The 22230-nt window shown below is 40.4% G+C and overlaps 1 protein-coding gene across 1 annotated transcript in view; it reads left to right on the top strand.

Annotated features, from left to right (window-relative positions):
* The window catches only part of pclob (piccolo presynaptic cytomatrix protein b), a 76735-nt gene that overhangs the window by 41888 nt on the left and 12617 nt on the right, over window positions 1-22230 (top strand). The window contains exons 17-30 of the mRNA XM_016243187.1: window positions 111-6432; window positions 6773-8505; window positions 8669-10802; window positions 13065-13091; window positions 15395-15483; window positions 15822-15897; window positions 16108-16233; window positions 17854-17962; window positions 18541-18605; window positions 19018-19229; window positions 19369-19419; window positions 19991-20121; window positions 21456-21482; window positions 22033-22126. Coding sequence (XP_016098673.1) covers window positions 111-6432; window positions 6773-8505; window positions 8669-10802; window positions 13065-13091; window positions 15395-15483; window positions 15822-15897; window positions 16108-16233; window positions 17854-17962; window positions 18541-18605; window positions 19018-19229; window positions 19369-19419; window positions 19991-20121; window positions 21456-21482; window positions 22033-22126 — 11196 coding nt within the window. The remainder of the gene's footprint in view (window positions 1-110; window positions 6433-6772; window positions 8506-8668; window positions 10803-13064; window positions 13092-15394; window positions 15484-15821; window positions 15898-16107; window positions 16234-17853; window positions 17963-18540; window positions 18606-19017; window positions 19230-19368; window positions 19420-19990; window positions 20122-21455; window positions 21483-22032; window positions 22127-22230) is intronic.

Raw genomic sequence — 22230 nt, 5'->3', positions numbered from 1 at the left:
TAGTGTATTAAAAAATTGTTAGTCGTGAATAGGAGGCAGGCATGTTTTAAGAAAAGAGCTACAATATTAATGTAATGTATTTGCCATTTTTCTTTCTTCATTTTCCTTAGGTAAAAGAGGATATATACACTCAACCTGCAATAGAAGGACAGCAAAAAGATGTTGTGGTACTGATGGATAGCAGTCTTCCAGAAATATCTAAAGTAGACACCTTAAAAGCAGATATTAAAGAGCAACATAAAACGGACATCTTGCCGGTATCGGTAGAATCATACAGCTCGGCTGAGGAGGAGCTAAAGGAGATACAGAGAGTAAGTGAAATGGGCATAAAAGAAACCGCTACAAAACTGTTGCCTGTCAGAGCACCAGACAGTGTAAAACAATACCACGAGGACAGCAGTGAGAGTGAACCTTCCCCTCAGATACAGAGAAGAAGAGTGAGGCCTGCTTCCTCCAGCAGTGAGGACTACAAACTAGACAGTTCAAATTCTGGAGATGATGAAGAGTTCATACGCAGGCAACTTATACACATGGGAGAAGACAGGAACTTGCCTTCTGGAGAGGAAAAACACAGAGACGAACAACAAACACAGCAAGAAACCAGAGAAGTTGAAAAATCGGATGATTCCATGAAGCCTAAACGTGCCCTAAAGAGACTTACTGTAGAGCCTGAGGAGATTTCTGATATCACCCTGTCTTCTCACGACCAAGATGATCAAGTTGCCCAAGTCATCCCAGTCTCAGAAGCATTAGAAGAAATCAGAGTGGAAATAGATTTGTCAAATGACAATGAGAAGATCATAGCTACTGACACCACAGCAGTTGCCATCACACAAAAAACTCCTGTTAGACAGACCACAGAGGAGCATGAGAGTCTGACTGAAGACTCGTCCAAGGGTGATGGGTCATCCAGTGTTCAGGTGTCTAGCATCACACCAGGAACAGCTTCACCTACTTCTGTGTCCTCTATTTATGAGGACAGTGATAGTAGCCCAAGTCATAAAAAAGCCAGAGAGGAGAGTAAACGGCAAAGAAAGGCAAAACACAGACCTCATGGTCAGGCCCTTCCCACTATAGAAGACTCATCTGAGGAGGATGAGTTACGTGAGGAGGGTGAACAGATGGAGCAGGAAGATGAAAGAGATGATCATCCGCAGTTAAGAAAGATCACAAAAAAATTAAAGGCAGAAAGAGCTGATCTGGGCATGCAAAGGAGACGGGATCCTTTGACTAAAACTGATCAATTAAGGCAGGCAGCAGGGAAGGAGGAACGGAAGTCCTCCTCCTCCTCTGAATTTTCACCTAGTTTTGAATCTGAACCAGAGAATGCAGAATACATAACATTATCATCTGAAACACATGATGCAGCAGAGAAGCCATTAAAGACTGCTGAAGAAGTATATGAGGAAATGATGCAGAAAGCGCAGGAATACAAAACATCAGAGAAATTCACACCACCTGATATTGAACCATTATATGGAGGCATGTTAATAGAGGACTATGCTTATGAAACTTTAGTTGAAGAACAAGAACAGGCTGCAACAGCTCTTGGTAAAGTCACCCATGAGCAAGATTTGAGAAAGATGTCTGAACATGAGTCGGTGAGGATACTTATGACACCAGATGAGGCTTATGAAGAGATGATGAATAAAAGAAGCAAGATCATGCAAAAAGAGAAGGAGGCTCAGCAAGCACATGCAACAAAGATTGACACATCCTTGCCACTTGATGTCAGTGACGCTTGTTATGTGAGTATTTCTGGAAATGATGCACTTTCTACAGATAAAAATGCAAAGCCACTGTTGGAAACAGAGGATGCTTATGAAGAGCGATTGAAGACACAAAAAGATGTTTTAACACCAGGAACAAGTCCTACTCTGTCAACTCCTGTGTCTCCAGCCTCCCCTCTGACTGTGTCTGAGTCATCATATGATTCCCCTGAGGTGATACTCATCCCTTCAAGTGGGGAAGAAGACAACTTAGATGAACCTATTGAATGCATTTTAGAGCCTTATATTACAGATTCTACATCTACTCAGGATGTATCTGGGATTAAAGCTTTATATCCAATTCCTGACTTAAAGATCACTCAGTGCTCCTCTGGTGAAGAGGAAGTTGAAGAGGAGGACAGTGTCACACAAGAAAAAATGTCCCCCGAGCCAACTGATATCCCTCAAAGTGAGGAGGAACCACAAGCCCCAGAAGAATCATTTGAAACTGTTCCCATTTCTGTAATATGTGAAGTTCCTTCATCAAAACGTGTTGTGGAGACAACAGCAATATCACCACTGTCTCCAACAACATCTCCAGCAGTCTCGTCCCCAGATTCAAATATGGAACTAACAACAGCACCATCATCCTCTCCGGTTTCTGGCCAGACATCTGAATTAACTACTCCAGCTAGCCCTAGTGTTGCTGAAGTTTCTGCCACAGTTGTAATTCACATTCCAGACTTGGTGTCTGAGCAAGCCACAACACACCCGTCAGCAACTGCTCCTGTTGCATCATCCACACAGATTATTGGATCCCCTTCACCGGTCATTCCAGCCTCACCACATGTCTCAAAAAATGCTGGCTCTCCAACTCCTTCTGAAATTTTTATTTCAAAGCCAACACCAAGTCCAAAACCAACTCCTGCACCAAAACCAACAGTTATATCAAAACCTACACAGGTAACAGTCCCTACTCCCGATAGTGTTTCATCCTGTACACTGGATTCAGCTCTTCAAGATTTAGCTCAAAGACCTTTGGCCGGTGCAATACATGAACCTTCAGCTGCTGAATCAGCCACAACAGACAAACAAGCTGTTGCACCAACAATTCATCCAAAAGTTGACCACGTAAAAACTCCTCCTACTACAGTTGTTAAACCTATTATTCAGTCTCGCAAAGGACCTTTAACACAAAATTCTGTTATTGTTCAAATGCCTGATCTTGTGTCCCCTGCATTAGACCATCCAGTTCAAGAACAAACTCCAGTTTCAGTGCCTACCCCGCCATCCACTGCACAGATGCCAGACCTGGTTACATCTCCATCTCAATCAATATATTTGACCTTTCCAGTACCTTCTCTAACCTATGCCCCACTTCCAGCTATAGTTTCAGCAGTGGATCAAGCACCTATTTCTGTTCCAACAATGGTATCAGCCTCAATACCAGCAAATGTTTTCTCTACAGACCAGACCAGCTCAGCAGTTGAACAAGTGGCCACACCACTGTCTGCTCAATACAGTATTCTTGCTTTAGCAAAAGAGATTCAGCCACCAACCAGTGTTTCTATTCAAATTCCTATTCAGAGGCCAGCAGAAACCAGACCACACATGACACCCCAATTAGGCCAAGCAGCCACTGTTTCACCTCCAGCAAGTCATGTAGAGCATATTGCTGCAAAGACAGTCTCTGTTATTTCTCCCATTGTTACTACAACTGTTGCTTTTGGAGCTTCACCCTCCCAACCAGTTCAATCAATGCTAACCAATATTCAGGAAAGGATGGTGAAAATACAGAAGGAAAATGTACCAGATGATGGAAATTCTTCTCAACAGTCAGTGTCACAAATAATTTCTCCTGTTGTACAGACACAGCAAGGTCACGTTGTTGTCAAACTGCCCAATCTTGAAAATGTGGCAGTTAAAACAACTATTGAAGATGGGAGAGGGCACCCTGTTATTGTTAGTGTTTCTCCTTTTACTTATCCAGCCACAATATCAAGTTTCATCACTGATTCAACAGTTCCACCTTGTGTGACATTTGCAAAACCCCATGTTCCTCAAGAAAGAACAGATAAACCAGTGATTTCATTTCCACCACCTCCTTCAGCTTCACCACCAGAATTGCCATATAGCACAGTACCCAAGGCTGATTTTAACCAGCAAAAGTCTATTCCAACGCCCTCATCAGGTAATGTAACTCTCCCTGAACCCCCACCAAATGTGGCCAGCGTAAATATAAAACAAGCCGTGACACCAACACACAAATCACCACCCCCTGTTCCCCCCAAACCTGTATGCATTCCCCCAGGACTGGTATTTAGTTACAGATCAAGAGAGAGCGTAAAGCCACCAGTTAGCCCTGAGCCAGTAGTTGTTCAAGCAGTTCGTGCTGCAACGCTGCCAAGAACAAGGGAACCTCCAAATGCTTTGTCACTAAGTTTGACTGCCCCTGTAGAGACCAAGCACAGTGCTTCTTCACCAAAATCACCTTTATCACCCAGATTTGCTAGAACTCTTGAAACATATGTGGTGATAACATTACCCTCAGAACCAGGATCACCTGTTGAGGGCATTACAACACAAGCACCGATGAGAAGATCATCACTGCCAACTCCCAGACAGCATGTTCTATCTGATGCCCCAAGAGTGTTTGCTCCATCTGCAGTGGATGCACCTGTGTCATTAATTTCAGCACAAATTGTAGCAGCCCCACCAAAGCCTACCTCAGGCTTAAATACAGCAGTACCCCTTGAGGTGATGGCACCTGACTTTGCTTCAGTCTCAATAGAGACTCATCATATTACACTAGCTGCGGATTCAAGTCAAAGTATTATGGAACCTTGGGTTTCAGTCCCAGAGCTGCCAGTTGCTTCTGTACAAACATTTGTTTCAGCACCTCTTGTAGTGGCGTCATCAGGACTATCACAGACTATTACTGTTGTTCCTCATATCACAATGGAGAATACAATGCATTCCCCATCTGTGTTTAAAACACCACATGTTGTAATGGCACCATCTGCTTTGATTTCAGCAGCACCTGTTGCAGCACCACCACCACCGCCCATTTCTATGGAACCAACAGCATATCCGGCAATGACATACTCCACACCTTCCTTGATTTCTTCTCTTGCTATGGCTCCAGTCTCAGTGGTGCATACATCAAAATCGTCAGAGGTACCAGTAGCCTTAGCCCCTGTGTCAGGAGTTTCTACTGAGTCAGTTCCTCACTATACAGTGAGTGCTGTGCAACAAGAACTTGAGATGCAACAAATGCAAAAAACATATTCTGCTCCAATAACAGTAACCCAGATTCCAATCCCAGCTCAAAATGAAGACATTCCTGGTTTGGGTATGGAAGAAATACTAATAGTCTCAGCTTCTGAAGAGGCCTTTACTGAACTGGGTCCATCATCAGTACCAATAACACAGCTTCAAGAGCAGCAAACAGTTTATGAGCAAAAACAAGAAATTCCAGTAGTGACCTCTGCAACAACTGTTCCACCAGTACCAGTAACATTTACCCAATTTACAAAATCTATTGAGAGTCAAGAAATTTGTGGACAAGATAAAGTTATATCAAGCATGAGCCAAGTCTACTCTGCAATCTCAACAACTGAGCAGCGTCCTGATGCATTGCCTAATCTCGTGACCCAAGTTGTCACAACTGAAGTACAAAGAACAACAACTGTGTCAGTTGTCCAGGAGAGGATTCCTGTCGAACCCATACCTGAACCTTTGGGTGCTACAATCACAATCCAACCAGAAGTCCATCCAAAGCCTAAACAGAATGGAAGAATACAATACCCTAGTGACGTTATAGATCTTACCACATTTAAAGTTAATGTTACAATGACTGACCAAGGAATGGATTTGACAGCCCCAGATTCAAGTAGGTCTTCCTTGTCAAGTGAATCAAGTTGGCGACAGGCCACTGCTGTACAGCCTGAAATTGTAAATCTTAGTGCTGAGATAATCCCCACTACAACACTCTCTGTTGTAACTGACAGCATAACAATCGTTACTTGCACAGCTACAATTGCCTACAACAACAACACAGTTGACAAGCCTTTGGACCTGGGAAATGCTACTTCAGTACCTCTTCCACTTACCACATACAATCCATTTGAGCCACTTGCACAGATAGTGTACAGACCTGTAAATTCACAACCTAAGGCTACAACCAGTGCAGAGATTCCTATTAACCTTTCATACAGAGCTGTTGCAAGCACAGCTCCTACTCTTATGCCTGTTACTATAGCCCCAGTGAGCTTCACAAATGGCCCTGCTGGTATACCAATACATACAGAGCCAACGGCAGTTGGACCTGTAGACCTCACCACGTCTAAGCCAATGAAAACAATGGTTGCTTTGTCCTCATCTTCTGCAGTGGTCACAACTGTTTTGGAAGATGACGGTACACCAGTTGATCTAACATCTGGAAGACGGACTGTTTGCTGTGATGTAATCTACAAGCTTCCTTTCACAGGGAGCTGCAGAACACAGCCTCCAGTGACCACACAACCAGACAATCAAATTGGCTATCAAATTGATATTGCCACAACGCCTGTCACTGAAGATCTCAGTACCATGAAGGCTTCAATATCTGACAGTAATTTCAAAGAGGCTGGGCTCTTTAGTTATGAAAGGAAGAATGGATTCACCTATCAGAATGGGGCATCTGAGGGGGCTATTGATTTGACATCAGCTAAAATGTCAACAGGTCAGTATAATGGTGCGCATGTATCCTTAACTGATTTTTATTTGTATGTTAATGTATTATTTATTGGTTATGTCCCTTATTTTTGTGATGTTCTCTCCGAATGTCTTGATTTTCATTCTTGTCTTTTTCTGTTCTTTTTTTAATACAGATGCATGCGTTTGCCTCCGTGTTGTCCCTCAGTGTTTTGGTTTTGCATCCTGCTAATCTGATGACACTGACAAGATCTTTGCATGCTCTTTGGCTTCCATTTGATGTTTTATTAGTTAATGTTGCATGAAACAGAGCAATTGTTCATTTAGATGCTGATGATGCTGCTATTCTTGTTTTCCTAACATAACAGAAGAGGCCTTAGACTACTCAAAGAAAAGCACTTTGGCATTTACTGGGATCACCACTACTCCATATTCTCAAGGAATGTCGTTTGGCTTTAATAGTTTACTAAGAACGACAAATGGCATTGTTTACTCATCGGTTGCTGCACCCGTTCCCTCCACGTATGCAATTACTATCCAACCAGGTTCAATATTTAGCACAACATACAATAGTCTCACCAATTCTACGGATCCACTTTCAGCACTTCCAAATCAGCCTGCTCCATATGGCTTTGTACAAACCACAGCCACAGACCAATCAATATTCCCACAGTCTGATATATCAAAGGATATCCTACCTTCTGCATTAGCCAGTCTCCTTCCCTCCCTGACAACCTTTCCTGAGCTCTACTCGGATGCTACTTTTGAGGCAATAGCAGCCTCACTGGACATGCTGGTATCCCCGAATTTCCCTGATTTAGATGACAGCAAGAGCCAGCAGTACAAGGCTGAACATGAGTTCTTACAGTTAGAGAAGTTGAAACAGCTGTGTCTAGCTGAAGAGCTTGAATGGGAGAGGCAAGAGATACAGCGTTACCGTGAGCAAGAGCAGATCATTGTTCAGAAGGAGCTGGAGGAGCTTCAGAACATGAAGCAACAACTTCTAATGCAGCAAGAAGAAGAACGCAAAGCCCATCTGATTCTTCAGCAAGAAACCTTTGCACAGCAGCAACTTCAGTTAGAGCAAATTCATCGATTACAGAAGCAACTCCAGCAACAACTACAAGAGCAAAAGATATACCCATATGGGTTCGGGCCAAGTGAGGGTATGTCCCCACCCTTGAGCTCAGACATCATACTTGACTCAAAATATTCCGGGGGAGATAATGGACAATACTGGCCAGTGAAGGATGACAATTCAACATCATCTGCAGTGTCCACCCATGACTCCACAACAGGTCAAAACTGGCTAACAACAACTTCTGGGGCTTTTACACAGTATAGTTCAAGCATTCCTGTGTCAGTGAGTGCACAGACAAAGGATCAACTGCAGTTGTCCACAAACCTGCCAGATACAGCCAAGCAAGAGCAAAATGTGGGATTAAGTGGAAAGAAATTGATTGAGAGTGGTGTTCAAACAGACGATGAAGATGGGGTTGAAAAGATTCCTTCTGGTAGAAGGAGAAGAAGTAGGAGGAGTGTAGATAGCTGTGTGCAAACTGATGATGAGGATCAGGATGAATGGGACATCCCCGTTCGGAGCAGACGCAGGTCTCGTTCCAGTAGATATGCTGATGGAGAGAAGGGAAAAAGCTCCAAGGTATCAAGTATTGCGATTCAGACTGTAGCCGAGATTTCAGTTCAGACAGAGCATTCAGGGACAATTAGGAGATCTCCTGTTCGGGCTCAGGTGGACACAAAAGTAGATTTACACAGAGAAGGCCAGACAGAAAGCGATTCGGATATTACATCAGACAGAGATAAACGACGTCCAGCTCCTGCTGAGATAAGTGTTAGTACACACCTGACAGCTGATGATGTTGGAGCATCGTTAGTTACCAAATATCCAAAGGTATTATGCTCCCCGGTTTCACCAGTGTCCCCAGGGAAAAGTTCACAGAAGATGCTTACCGCTGATTCATCAAGGCATATCAGTAGTCCAAGATCACTAAGGGCCTCACAACGATCTCTGTCTGACCTCAAGTCACTCAGTCCGACAACTGAGGACAGAATGATGTACCAGTACGCAGACACCTACTCTGTAAGTACTGCACTTGAATGCACTCTTTTCTTGTTATCTAAAGGACCAATTTGTTATATTTTTCTTCTCCAAATAATTACATGTCAAGTGTCCATGCTGGATATATCATGTCTATCGTGTGTTTGTTTTTCTTTTTATTTCTGTTTTATATTTTAATCAACAGAGCAAAGGTTCTCAGAGCGGCACACCAGTTGGCACTCAGAAGAAAGTAAAACGCACACTACCTCATCCACCACCGGAAGAAGATACCCTCATTGGCCTCTCTGGGTACACCACTGCTTCTACCAGAAGACGAATGTGCAGGAACACCACTATGGCGCGGGCCAAAATCCTCCAAGACATAGACAAAGAGCTGGATTTAGTTGAACGTGAGTCCTCAAAACTCCGTAAGATACAGGCAGAGCTTGATGAGGAGGAGAAAGAGATAGATGCTAAATTGAGATATCTGGAAATGGGTATAAATCGAAGAAAAGAGGCTTTACTGAAAGAGAGAGAGAAGAGGGAGAGAGCCTACTTACAAGGAGTGGCAGAAGAGCGAGACTACATGTCAGATAGTGAGGTCAGCAACATCAGAGAGGCACGAGGTAATGGTCATGGACTAGAACGGCCACGGACTGCCCCACAGTCAGAGTTTAACCAGTTCATTCCACCACAGACTGAGTCTGAGTCTCAGTATGCACAGCTTACGAGCCCATACTCCCATTATCAATATGCATCCCAAACAAGTCAGTATCCTCAGCAGACATTGTACCAGCAGCAGTCTCTTTACCATCAGCAGGTGTCCCCCTACCAATCCATCTACTCATCAGTGCCCACACTCAATCAGCAGTCCCAGCAGACTGGCTATGACCATGCCTCACTCCTTCTGATGCAACAGAAACCCCGTCAGACTACTTTGTCTGACTTAGAACCAAAGATTACGACAAACTATGAGGTCGTACACAACCAGCCCCTCCTAATTGTCCCTACATCCACAGAGAGTGCCTACGGAGTTTCACATCTCGGTGGTAAATACAGTAGCCTTGATCTGAGGATGGGCTTGGAAGAGAGAGCCAGTATGGCCAGCAGTCCCATGTCCAGCATATCAGCTGAGTCCTTCTATGCAGACCTCGATCACCATAATGCCAGGAACTATGTCTTGATTGATGACATTGGCGAACTCACAAAGAGCTCCACGGGCCTTGGTTCAAGCTTCAGTATCGCAGATAAGGATATCAGCAAAGCTGACCGACTTCTCCGGACTGCTGACGTTCATCGGACTGCAGATGTGGCAGATTTTCTTGGTCCTCTTCAGGCTGCTTCTCGATTGCATTCATATGGTAAAACAGATGAGGATTCCATGGAGGAGCCATATGAATTGAAGATGTTGAAACAGCAAATTAAGCAGGAGTTCCGACGCGGTACAGATAGTCTTGAGCAGCTTACAGGCCTGCCTCACTACCTCCACTCTGACACTAGTTTTAGGCATTTCCCCAAAGCTGAGAAATATAGCATCGGGAGACTAACTTTAGAGAAACAAGCTGCCAAGCAACTTCCTGCCTCAGTTCTTTACCAGAAACAGCTAAAGAATAAAAAAGCACTAATTGACCCCAAAATTACAAAGTTTTCGCCCATCCAAGAGAGCAGGGACCATGAGCTAGATTACAGCAGCTTCTTGGCCTCTGCCAGCTCAGTTGGTGGACTGTCTGCCAGGGCAAGGCTCTTGCAGGATGAGATCACATTTGGTCTTAGGAAGAACCTAGCAGAGCAACAGAAATATTTGGGTTCAGCTCTTGGCGCTAACCTGGCTCAGTCACTCAACTTTGGTCAATCTCTCAACCTAGGGCCTACCATTAGGTCTTCCCTTCACGATGATGGCACCTACCCCAGTGGCACTCGGTCAAGACCTTCCTCTAGGCCTTCCTCTGTATATGGACTGGACCTATCTATCAAAAGAGACTTGTCAAACTCCTCACTACGCCTGAAAACAGAAGGTGAGGGCATTGACTCCCAGTTTGTATCTAGGGCTAAACCGACAAGTCTGCCAATTAGTCAGAGCAGGGGTCGAATTCCCATTGTTGCACAAAACTCTGAAGAGGAGAGTCCACTTAGCCCTGTTGGTCAGCCCATGGGCATGGCCAGAGCATCTGCAGGCCCACTCCCACCCATCTCGGCAGACTCACGGGACCAGTTTGGCTCCAGTCACTCTCTTCCAGAAGTCCAACAGCACATGAGAGAGGAGTCCAGGACAAGTGGCTATGAACGGAACATTGCCTTTACAAACGATGACCTTCAGGGGGCCATGTCAGATAGCGAAGGTAAATTTGTTATGAGATCTGTTATCTTCAACCCTAACTTCTGTTGATATGCATCTTTTGTATGGCTCTGAATGCATTATTTATATCTGTGTGTAAATTCAAATGTCACATTTTCCTTTACTCTTTTCATCTTTTGTCTCGGATGTTGCTTTACACTTTGCAGGCTGTCACGTTTGCATGATTTCATCTTCTTCTCATCTACATATGTATACATAATTGTTTTTATGTATAAACGTTTGCCTTGTGTTTCTTAATGAATTTGCATGCTACTTAAATGCAAAAGGAAACTGGTTGTTTCCTTCACCATTATTGTTCTGTCATATACATATAAGAAGAGAAGCAATTAAGAAGATCTTCAAAACTATTCATTCAGCTATTTTAATTCATTATACACTCAGTGTCTGTGCTATTTATCACAGCCCTGCAGTTGACGAGGAGACTGATCTGCCTTCAGTCTATGAAGTTACAACATCCTATAATTCTGTCAGAATCATTTAGTGACTGGTTGTCTTAGGAAGGCAGTACACTATTTATGAATTATATAAATGAGATTGTGAACATCTTGTTTTGTGCTGTATTTGGGGGGAAAACGGTTATGCAGTTGATTGGTAGAATATACATTTGTTTACTAGCTGCCAGTATCTTTCACTATCTTTCCAGCAGCTATGGGATACTAAGCCATTTATGTTAATCATAAGTAAACTTCTGTCTTCTTGTGAAGACATTCTCATATGTTATATTCATGCAAGTACCTGGTTTAGTTTGTCTAGTTTTCATTAATCCAGAATATTTCATATAGCAAAAATGCAAGTATGTCATTACACTGATTGGACAAATCAGATGACTAAATTAATGTAGTGAATTTAGATTTTCCTCTTTTATGTGCTTGTGGACAATTAAATAGACAAATCTGTGCTTTTGACAATTGATGATATAAAATTGTAAATTAAATAAGGGACTCTGTTTAGACAAATTTAGAAGTTAATCTGGTTATAACATACATTCACTGGAGCTTAGTTTTCTATTACCTCCAACTCTACTTGTTGTAACTCGCTTGTTTAACCATTTTCTTCATGTAATGTTAATGTCTGTCATGGGTGTTTCCAATTTTCATCCTCAATAAATTCTTGCTATTTCAGTTTTTATTTGCATGGCTTATGAATGGGAATTTAAAAACATCTTGCATGCTACATGAATAATATTTTTTTTCAGTGAATATTCTATTAATTCTCTTTCTGTGTGTTTTATACATTTGTTTTACTATATCATACTATATATTTTGTACTTCTTATTGTAGTGAAAATTACACAAGTATTACTAATTAGAATCACCCAGGTATTAAAGTGTTTTGAACATATAGAACTTATAGATAATATATGAGATCATTACACAAATGGTTTGGCTTATAAATATAAAGCTTCATTCAAATTTATTGTAAAACGTATTTTTAATCTTTGTTCTTTCATGGCGCTCTCAATGCCAATAAGACAACAGCATTGAGAAACATGTTAAAATCCCCTCTATAGTGTAATATTGTGTTAAACGTCAAGCTGTTTGAGAAGTTTAACAAAAGCCAGGTGTACAGATGGTATAAACAAACAGTGCAAAATATGAATATGTATTTGTTTACAACTCTAAATGCTCTGCTGGGTTTGCACAGACGTAACCCCAGTCTCTGTCTTGAGAATATCAGAAATTATTTGTGTTTCTCAAGCAACCTATGCTGAAGTAACATTCAAGGTTCAAAAAGCTATTTCAGTAGTCTCAGTTTGTATAAACACACAGAAGTAATAAATCACAGCTGTTTTAAAGCCATCCATTTTACTTTTAAACATATTTTAGGTGGTTTCTGCAAATGTGCCATAAATGCTGTCAATAGAGCTTAGTTAGTTTTGAACCTGGGACATTTATTTAAGACCACCAATGCCGGTATTGCTAAAGAAATAATTGCCTGTATAGCTTTGTGTATACTTTTAGCACATCTTAAAAATATTATTATATTCAATTATCATTACTTTTATGGGGCTACCTTTCAGAATGCAGAATGTATTTAAAAGGCTCTCTATAGAGTAAAATATTGACTACAATGGCGTGTGCTTTACATATTTTAGAAAATGAGATAATTGCATGAATTATGTATTTGCAAAAGTAAATCATCCACTTCCACCACAAATGTAACTGTGTTTTTTATTGGCAAAACATAGCTCTGTTTTAAGGCTAATTTTATTATGAATTCTCTGAAATGCAATGTTTGTACTACAGCTGGAGGTCCTAGCTGGAATGTAAAAGGTGAGAACTGTTGTTCAACAACCATCAAAATATCATTAAGCATAAACCTACGTTCATGCGTGCCATAGTCTTGAGTGACGGGCGTTTCTCAGTGGTGCACCTCAGACCCATCCTGGTGTTCATTATCACTGCACTTCCTCAAGGTCTCTCTGACATGGCCTGATCATATCAACCAAGCCACATACATGTCTACATACACAAGTATATATGTGTGCATACTGTAGCAGAAGTTTCCTAGAACAAGTTAGTGTCATTAGGAAACGACACTCTAGGAACTTATCTTGCCCCACCAAAATGCCACTAATGTAATGGAATCCTCCGAAACTAGTTGATGTCTGAAATACGGAACAAGGGTGCTGTTTTGGTGATGCAGGATAATAGTCATTAGAGAGAAATGTCCTTCTGATAGCGTGTTCGCCAGAATGCCAGTTTTCCACAGGCCATAGGTTTCGCCATGGTCAATGCATCCTCTAACTTGGGTAATAAAGTGAAGGCACTGTTGATTTAAGGTGACATTTCCTTGCAGAAGGACAGCACATCAAACTATTTATTGCAAAACTCCTGCAGACAGATCCGGTTGTCAGTTTTCTTCTCACTCTATTAGGAGTTAAATGATGATTTGTGGTGTACTTGTTGTGCTGCCTCATGAATAAAAAAATGCTTCGCTTACACAGTATTGTAATCAAGGCACCTGCAGGTTGTGCAAAACACCCAGTAAACAAAGCAGAAGATATTGCTCGCCTGATATCAATGTGCTGGTATGTGCTGACATGTCTGCCCTAGCACGAGTTATGAATTATTCGAGGAATTCCCAATGTCTTTAAAGAAAGTACTAGACTACTTGAAATGGAAGCTGGAAAAACAGCAGCAGGTCTATATACAGTCTCATAGAATGCAAATCTTAGCACTTAGCTATATATTAGCATTACGACATTGCGAGAACAAGTACACTGTAAAAATCCTTGTCTTAATTGGTATTTTGTCTTGTTTTTACAATGAAAATATCTAAACATTCTTAAGACATGATGAGATCAGTTTGCTTGAGAGCCAAAATTGCATATTTAAAAAAATATATAAAAAAATGTCTTACACTCTTAAAAATAAAGGATGCTTATTGGCACTAATGGTTCCATAAAGAATCTTTAACATCCATTAAACCTTTCCGTTGTATGAAAGGTTCTTCATACTTCACAATAAGAAAAAAAAGTGTTTATTTTAAGAACTGTTCACTGACAGGTTCTTTAGGGAACCAAAAATGGTTCTTCTAGGTCAGAGGTCACGACACTCGGTCCTGGAGGGCCGCTGTCCTGCAGAGTTTAGCTCCAACTTGCTTCAACACGCCTGCCTTGAAGTTTCAAGTATACCAAGCAAGACCTTGATTAGCTGGTTCAGGTGTGTTTGATTAGGGTCGGAGCTAAACTCTGCAGGACACCGGCCCTCCAGGAACAAGTTTGGTGACCCCTGTTCTAGGTCATCGCTACAAACCCCCCTTTTGGAACCTTTATTTTAAAGAGTGTACCTGCTATTTCAGCATGAAGCTTACAAAATTTAATTAATTTCTATGCTTAAAAGGATTTAGTTTTAGATTTGCTACAATTTTGCATCTCAGCTAAATTTATCTTTAAGAATGTTTTAACATTTTTACAGAAAAACACGATGAAAATACTAAGAAAATATTTTTTGGTGTGCAGATTGCAATTTTAAATAAGCAAATTGCTTTAGCATCATGAAAGTCTGGCGTTATAGAACAAAAGCTGTGGTTTTGTTGGAGTAGTGTTTTAATTGTATATGCGATCTAGTGTACTAGAGAGTGTACTAACAGAAAATGTACTAGTCATCAGACATTTGGTAAGGCATCTCATCATCACACTGTTGTATGATGGTGTGTGTATGTGCGTATATATGCTTTGGTTCTCTATCAAATTCTCGATACATTACATGTAGCCCGGTCCGGAAGGGACACAGCATGCATGTTCATGTGTGCATGCCTCGACACCCCGGGGGGGGGGGGGGGGGGGGGGGGGGGCTACTTAGTACACTTAGCATTTATCTCAACAAACAATCTTGATTTTAGACCTTGTGGAAGGGAGGTTAGTGTCCTACCCTTTTGAAACATAGATATTGTTCTTGGAATCTCTGACCCAAATCCATCAAGCTGTCAGTTCAAACACTCTAGCAAAGAAGTGTCCCCAACTGGGGGTGGTGAAGGGATGGTTGTCTGGGAGAAAAGTGGTGGAGTGGGACACATGCCCCAGTTTTGTCTCTTGTGATGGTACAGCAGATGCTTTCTTCATCTCTTCTAGCATATCACCTTCAGCATGAGGAGACAGACTGGTTTGACAAACCCCGCCAGGGACGTGGTGGACCAGAAGCCGGGCCAGAGAGAAGACAGGTAAAGTGGCACCCCCAGTGTGAACGTGATTTTGCTAAGTAGGATGTGTTCCTAGAAACACTTGTCGATTCTGGAATGACATACCTAAAGTTTTAACCATAAAATCTCTAAATCTGTAATAGATCAATATCAATGTTTTATCCACAAACCAAACTGTAAGGCTAACCCTTACAATCTGAATGTTGTTCCAGGAACATGTTCTACTTAAACCACATTCACCATGCAAACACATGAATAGACTGCACCTATCTTTGAAAGAACACCAGACTGCATCAGCAAAAGCACGTGTTAGAACTTCAGCTATTGTTCATTTGCTTGAATTGTTTTCATTGTTGCAGATGAAAGGCAGCCATTACCCCTTCCCACACACTCGCATCAAACTGCAAAGGGACCCCAAGGACCACACCATCTCTGGTATGTTTTCATAGCAATTACTCCACAAGATACACAGCGAATTGTAGTCAATTAGGCCTGCAAATTAAATTACTGGAAGGAAAAGCAAAACAACAATCTCGTGGCCGTCGTATTGATGAAGAGATCATGTTTAAAATGATTCTGAGATACTCTGATTATAATCCAATTACTCAGCCATTCATCAGTTAAACTGAACCCATCTGAATTCAGGGAGTGGGCTGGGAATCAGAGTTGTGGGTGGAAAAGAGATTCCAGGGACCAACGGAGAGATTGGAGCCTACATCGCTAAGGTTTCAGCAGGAGGATGTGCTGAGCATATGGGAAAAGTTGTGGAAGGTAAGAACTTATCAATTAGTCAATCAGATAACATAAGCAAGTTAAATTTTCTTGCAGACAGTAATGGGTTAATGAAGCGAAATAGATGCGATATATAAGCAAATTTGGTTTCAAAAAAGTTTACATTCATGCATTTTTCAATTTTTAAAGGTCATGTTATAAAGCATTTTAAAGTGCCCAATTTAGAAGGCCATTTCTCATTTTAGCCGGGATGGCTATTGTTGTGGTATGATTGCTCTCCTTGTTGACGAATGCTGGCTCAGCATGCTGTGTCAATTTAGATGAGCTCCTCTGAGAATAGCTCCGCTCCCTGAACATGTTTTTGCTTGTTTGATTTTTATTATTTCATAACTCATGATTTTAGCAAAGACTCTTAGTATTAAAATGTTTCATTTTATAGTGTCAGATCTTTTGTCTATTTTATTTGTTTCATCCCTGAAATATGCAAGCACCAATCTGCTGGCAGATTACACAAGCATCTGTTCTCTATCTTAAGTATGCTTTTCCCTTGATACAGTATAATAATGTCTGCTGCCGCAGTGGAAAATGTGCTAGAGAGCAGATTTAATATCTGATAGCTGTAGCAATATTATTATTTGGACCAAGAGTCAAATGAATGCACAATTGCACAATGCATACTCATATGCATGCGCTTCAGCTTAGAAACATGAAGTATGCATGCTTAATATTGAATATAACAGGGATCTTCCATATTTAGCCAGCGAATGAGTAACACATTGGCAATTTTTACCATTATTACCTATACCGTTCATGAATAAAAAATGGAAAATATTACAGCATTTTTAACATTAAAGGCTTTTGAAGATGATTTTAAATGTTCACTTGTACTGTATAGCACAAAGTATTTTCAACAGATGAGCCGAATCGGATTCCCAATTATGCATGAAGCATTTAGATACTAACTTCAAAGCTGAAATAATGTCTTTAGCCTAGTGGTAATCTTGCAGAGTAATATGGAGATATGACTGACAATCTTGCTGAACATTTGAGAGGTTTTTGAGTGAAAACTGAAGGGATTGATTGTGTGGAGATGAACAGACATTTGAATGATATCCTGTTGTCATCAGCCGCTGAAGCACTCCGAATGCAAAAGACCTATCTGAAGACTCGCTTTCATTTGTGTAAGTGCCCGGGGTTTGGCCTGAAGTGGGCTTGAGTTTGCAGTGATGCTTTTAAAATAGTTTTTTTTTCCCTCTCTGTTTTCTGCACTTGTTTTTTGGTCTCTGATGCTCCAGGACTGTTTTCTTGTAGTGAGTGAAGTACTCAGGGAAGCGTGCTATTAAAAAAGTGTGCATGTTATTTATGTGTGTTGTTAATTCAGTGATTGATTTTCCCCTACAGAATCACAATAGCATCTATCTGTCTATCTGTGTGTGAATCTATCATAATAGTTTTTGGTTCTGGTTTTGAGGTTTTTTAAAATAAACATACAGTAGGTGACTTATAAACAACACCTCATTTTAATACTTTCCATAACCATATGCAGACAAATAATGTTTACTTTTGTCTAAGGTACACTGTGAGTATCCGTTTTTACTATTCTAACCTAATAAATGTATTTCACTCACTGGTTCTGATGGCATGTGTTGTGTTCCTCAGGAATGCAGGTTCTGGAGTGGAATGGAATCTATCTGCTGGGAAAGACATATGAAGAAGTGCAAAGCATTGTGGGCCAGCAGTATGGAGAGGCAGAAATATGTGTGCGCCTGTAAGTTGCAATAATGTATTTAGTGTTCAAGACTCAATTTAGGCCAACAACACTAACAAAAATAACCATGCTAACGACACTCTTTTGTTGAAGAAAGACAATGGTAGTACCATGTACACAACTGTTGCATTTATAACAAAATAATAACCATAAAAAAACTGTAAAATTAATTGAATATATTTGATCATGTCACATTTTCCTGTGATGGCAAAACTGGATTTTCAGCAACCATTATTCCAGTCTTCAGTGTCACTTGATCCTTCAGAAATAACTATAAATTCCTCCATTGAAAACATTTGTTCTGCGTAATATTTTTTGTTGAAACCATGATCATTTTTGTAAAACGAAGAAGTCTTTACTGTCACATTTGATCAATTTAATGTCATTGTTGATTAATCTTAAATCATTAAAAGTATTTTAAAAGTATTAATTTTGATATAAATGACCCCAGACAGTATTGCAATATTACATTTCGTCATATAGATATCATTTAACTATTTGTTTTAACTGTACTATATTGCAGTGTTTGGTCTTTAAGTCAATATGCTAATATATTTGTTATCTTGACTGCTGTTTAGAGATCTAAACATGCTCTCCGACACAGAACACTCTCAACAACTGGAGCTCCATCAGCTGAGAGCTGGTGAGTGTCTCCAACATTTTGTATTCTTCCCTTCATACTGTGCTTACATGTCTTTAATAAGCTTTTCACACTAAAGCAAATCCCTTTAAGGTCATGGCCATCTTGGTCATTGACAGGGTCCAAAATACTCTGAAAATCTATAAAAACATTGGCTAAGCTTATGTTTCACTAACATATTTCAGTGACATCAAAAATGAGCTTTTTAAGCAGGCTATGGTCCAGGTCCAGCTAATATGCATGCAACCAGTAGGTACAAATGGCTATCTGCTATTTTAACTGAAAGTTAATTTTAACTCCAGATCATGAATCTGTGTGTTAGTATGGTGTGTGTGCATCAAAGTTCTTGCACTCCTCACCGTAAAAAAGGTGTCTGTATTGATCAGTAGGTTTGTTTTGTGTGCGTGTGTTGTAGGTGAGCATCAGCGTTCTCCAGGTATAGACCCAAAGCAGCTGGCTGCAGAGCTGCAGAAGGTTTCGCAGCAGCAGGCTCCAGCCTCCGTGCTGTCTGCTCTGGAGAGAGCGGGACACTTGCACTCTGGCACCGGATCTGCGGCTTCCAGTGGGGCCCCCAGCCCTGGGCAACCCGGGTCCCCTTCCGTCAACAAGAAACGCCATAGTAGCAAGGTGCTGTATGTGCAAAAATGTGCAGGAAGATGCCAAATACTGTATATAGAGCATATAACAAATGTTGTGTCTAAATTTTGGAACTGCAAATTAGATTTAAAGCAGACATGGATTTAGTTTTCATTATTTTGTTTTTCAGTCAGCAGAGGTTCTGAAGCCACAACCGCATCCAGTCACTGGTGAAATACAAGTGAGTCTGTGCACCGATTTCACAATCACCAAATTTATATGTACTGTATAAGACTATTCTAAAAATAATTTAAATTGCATGATTGTGTTTTGACTGTGTTTGCAACATGTAAAACATTGCCATAAGCAGATTAAGTCATATTCCCATTTCTACTTATCTGAATAAGACAGCTAACTATATTGTTTACAATTTTGTAAACATCATGTAAATGATTTTGGAATATCTATTTTAACAGAATATCTATTGATATTGTTCATGTTATTTAGGAATTTATTTAAAGTGTGAACAAAACTATTTGTGCAGGATGAAACGTTGCAGAAGTGCACAGTGTAGAGGAAATTGTTTTACTGTTACTGTTCATGAATAAGAATTGATTTAAATAAATGAAAAATGCACTAAAAACAAATATTTTTTTGCTTTAATTATGATCTATCAGCCTTACTGACTCACGCCAGTATTGACTGCTTTATTGAATTTAAATTGCAGCCTTCCAGTGCTTATTTTAGAGTGAAATGAAAATTGAATAGACTATCTATAGTATTATGTATCTCATAATGTATCTTTTCCTCAGCTTCAAATCAACTACGACAGGAATATGGGCAATCTGATTGTTCACGTGCTACAAGCTAGAAACCTCGCTCCTAGAGAAAACAATGGCTACACAGACCCCTTCGTAAAGGTCTATCTCTTGCCAGGGAGAGGGTGAGTATCCCTGTGCACGCGATTCTGTGTGTGTGTGTGTGTGTGTGTGTGTGCGCGCGAAAGTGTTAAAGTGATAGTAAGAGTGAAGAATGAAAGATTTAGAGAGCCTCTACAGTACGTACTACGTATATTTCTTTTATGTTTGTCCTTGTCCACATATATAAATGTTGTAATTGTGGTTGATTTATTGTCTGATTTTTTTTCTAAGTTACTTGAATCTTGAGTCACTTAATGTAGTTCCTTTACCCTTTTTTTTGGAATAGCTCCTGTTATTGTTTTACTCTTGGTCTTCGAAAAATCACCTTTTTTTTCAATTTACAAGCTAGAAACCTCGCTCCTAGAGAAAACAATGGCTACACAGACCCCTTCGTAAAGGTCTATCTCTTGCCAGGGAGAGGGTGAGTATCCCTGTGCACACGATTCTGTGTGTGTGTGTGTGTGTGTGTGTGTGCGCGCGAAAGTGTTAAAGTGATAGTAAGAGTGAAGAATGAAAGATTTAGAGAGCCTCTACAGTACGTACTACGTATATTTATTTTATGTTTGTCCTTGTCCACATATATAAATGTTGTAATTGTGGTTGATTTATTGTCTGATTTTTTTTTTTAAGTTACTTGAATCTTGAGTCACTTAATGTAGCTCCTTTACCCTTTTTTTTGGAATAGCTCCTGTTATTGTTTTACTCTTGGTCTTCGAAAAATCACCTTTTTTTTCAATATCAAGATTCTGCAAAACAATATCAAGTGCGCCTGTAGCTCCGTTGTACCCCTTTACAAATTATTCCATAATAATTAATGGAATGAAAATGTAAAAAATGCTTAACAATAAACTTGAATGCTGGATGGCGGAATAAAAAAATGTAACTGATAAAAACTTGCATATCAAGTGGGCTTAAAGGTCTCCCTTCCTGGGCAGAAGTCCTCACCTCTTTAGTACAGAAATGACTTATTGGAAGACTAAAGTGGAAGAGATCGTCCTTAGAGAAGTCAATTTTTATTAGCTTAGCCTTCCTCTCTTAACATGCTACCTAGTAATCAAGCTCAGTGTCTCGGACTGCGGAGACAGCACAATCGATATGGCTTCCACCAGTATGGGGGGTGTAATGCTATATCTGCCATCTCCTAATGGCCATATCTGCAGTGTTTATGAGATTAGTTCCTATTACCTGCACAAATGATCCTTTTGTCTGGCTCTAAAAGCCCCACAGCCACGACTCCACCTGGACCACAACGTTTTTAAGGGGTTTCTGTCTACCCTTTCCTTGGATTCTCTGACTGTTGTCTGTTTGTCTGTCTACTTTTACTTTGCATTCCATACAAATCTCCGGAATGGTTCAGCCAAGTCATGGTTGTCCAGAACGCAAGGTAGCGTGGTGTTTCTTTTTCTTTTCATTTTGCTTTTTCATTTGTGCGTGTGTGTGTGTGTGTGTTTGGATTTCCTTTCTTTCATTATCTAGCTGTCATTCATGTGGTGAAACCTACTGTGTCATCTGTGCGGTGTCTCAGATCTACCTCAAAGCAACCTCTACCTCTGAAGTTTGTTTGATGTCAATAAATTCTTGAAACGATTCCCTCAAAGTCAGTAAATATTAAGTACAGTTGTGCAACTCTACCATTGTGCAAATTCACACCAGCTCATTGTAAGAGTCTAATGCTGCTGTATGCTTGCATAGATTGCCCATAAACTCATGTAGAAGATGGAATTTTTCCACATTTTAGTCTGTGATCTGATAATGTCATTATCATCATTGGTGGCATGGACTGTAGATGCATCGGTGTTGCCTCTTGTGAGGTCATCTCTTTATGAAACCCCACTACCCTCAAGTGTGGCTATAAATATGCTACATAAACATTTGAAATCCATCATCTAAGTTTATTGCTCCTTGTATCCTGTCTCCACATGATAACCTCACAGTGCTGAGAACAAGAGAAGGATTAAGTATGTCCAGAAGACTCAGAACCCAGAGTGGAACCAGACCGTCATTTATAAAAACATCCATCTGGAGCAGGTAAGTACGACATACATTATTATATAGGTATTTTTATTATTAAATATATATATATATATATATATATATATATATATATATATATATATATATATATATATATA

Source organism: Sinocyclocheilus grahami, unplaced genomic scaffold (assembly GCF_001515645.1).
Source record: "Sinocyclocheilus grahami isolate Dianchi unplaced genomic scaffold, SAMN03320097.WGS_v1.1 scaffold22.1, whole genome shotgun sequence".
NCBI classification, from domain to species: Eukaryota; Metazoa; Chordata; class Actinopteri; order Cypriniformes; family Cyprinidae; genus Sinocyclocheilus; species Sinocyclocheilus grahami.
The sequence above is the reverse complement of the archived record's forward strand: the minus strand, read 5'-3'. Positions and strand labels throughout refer to the sequence as shown.